The following is a 935-nucleotide window of genomic DNA, read 5'->3' as shown; positions in this document are numbered from 1 at the left end:
ATGAGGGTGTGGGGTGAGCCCCTGGCCCTGCACTCCTCACCCACGACATCCAGCTGGTAGGTGTGATTGATGCTCCCGTACTTGTTCTCCACAATGCAGGTGTAGTTGCCCTTATCGGATGGCACCACGGAGTCCATGATGATGCTCCAGGTTGCATAGCGGACCTGGGGGCACGGGGATGACAGAGCTGGTTATGTGCAGGACACGCGAGCCCGTGGTCCCGCTCATATCAGAGCTGGCCCCCGGCACGGGCAGGACATAACTCTCCCTTTGAGGTCCCCTTTCCCCTCCCTACAGAGGGGCTGTAATTGCTGCCAGCTGTCCTGGGACAGCCTCACCATGGAGCCAACTGTGCTGAGAAGCAGATGTTGTGAGCTGAGCGCAATGGGCTTGCCCAGCGTGTGGGGACACCCTCTCCAGCAGCCCCCGAGTGTGGAGGGAACAGACTGACATTGTTCCTCCAGGAAGAGCCACTTCCCTGGCTAGCCCTGGGGCTTGAACCTGCACTGCTCCCCGTGCTGTTCAGTGGGCAGGTGCAGCCTGGGTGTCCTGCACCCAGGCCACTCTGTGAGTGCTGCTGACCTGGCAGATCTCCTCTGGGATGGGCTGCAGTGGCTCAGCTGGGCTGAGCGCTGCCCAGGTCCCCCTGGCCACAGGGCACTGGGAGACTCTCCAACAGCCAGCCCTCTGGCTGCCAGCTCTGTCTCCAGCTCCTTCTGGCAAACCCTCCCTGAGCCCTGCTCCCAGAAGCTGCATTCCTCCCTCCCAGCTGGAAACTGGTTATTTCCACAGTCCTGCATTTCAGCCCGATTAGCTATCCGGGGCACTGTGCTATCAGCAGCCAGGAGCCACAGCACTGACAGCAGCTCCTCTCCTTGCCACCCATGAGCCCATGTCCCAGCTTGAGCCTGTATCCTTCCCTGGGACACACTTCA

General features: G+C 61.1%; 1 protein-coding gene across 1 annotated transcript in view; it reads right to left on the bottom strand.

The window, feature by feature from the left end:
• The window catches only part of LOC103809754 (fibroblast growth factor receptor 1), a gene marked incomplete at both ends in the record, with an annotated part of 5,103 nt that overhangs the window by 3,033 nt on the left and 1,135 nt on the right, over positions 1 to 935 (bottom strand). Inside the window, one exon of the mRNA XM_009082619.1 lies at positions 41 to 164. Within this exon, the coding sequence (XP_009080867.1) occupies positions 41 to 164 (124 nt within the window). The remainder of the gene's footprint in view (positions 1 to 40; positions 165 to 935) is intronic.

This window comes from Acanthisitta chloris, unplaced genomic scaffold (assembly GCF_000695815.1).
Source record: "Acanthisitta chloris isolate BGI_N310 unplaced genomic scaffold, ASM69581v1 scaffold35710, whole genome shotgun sequence".
Taxonomy (NCBI): domain Eukaryota; kingdom Metazoa; phylum Chordata; class Aves; order Passeriformes; family Acanthisittidae; genus Acanthisitta; species Acanthisitta chloris.
This window is presented reverse-complemented; position numbering and strand designations above follow the sequence as displayed.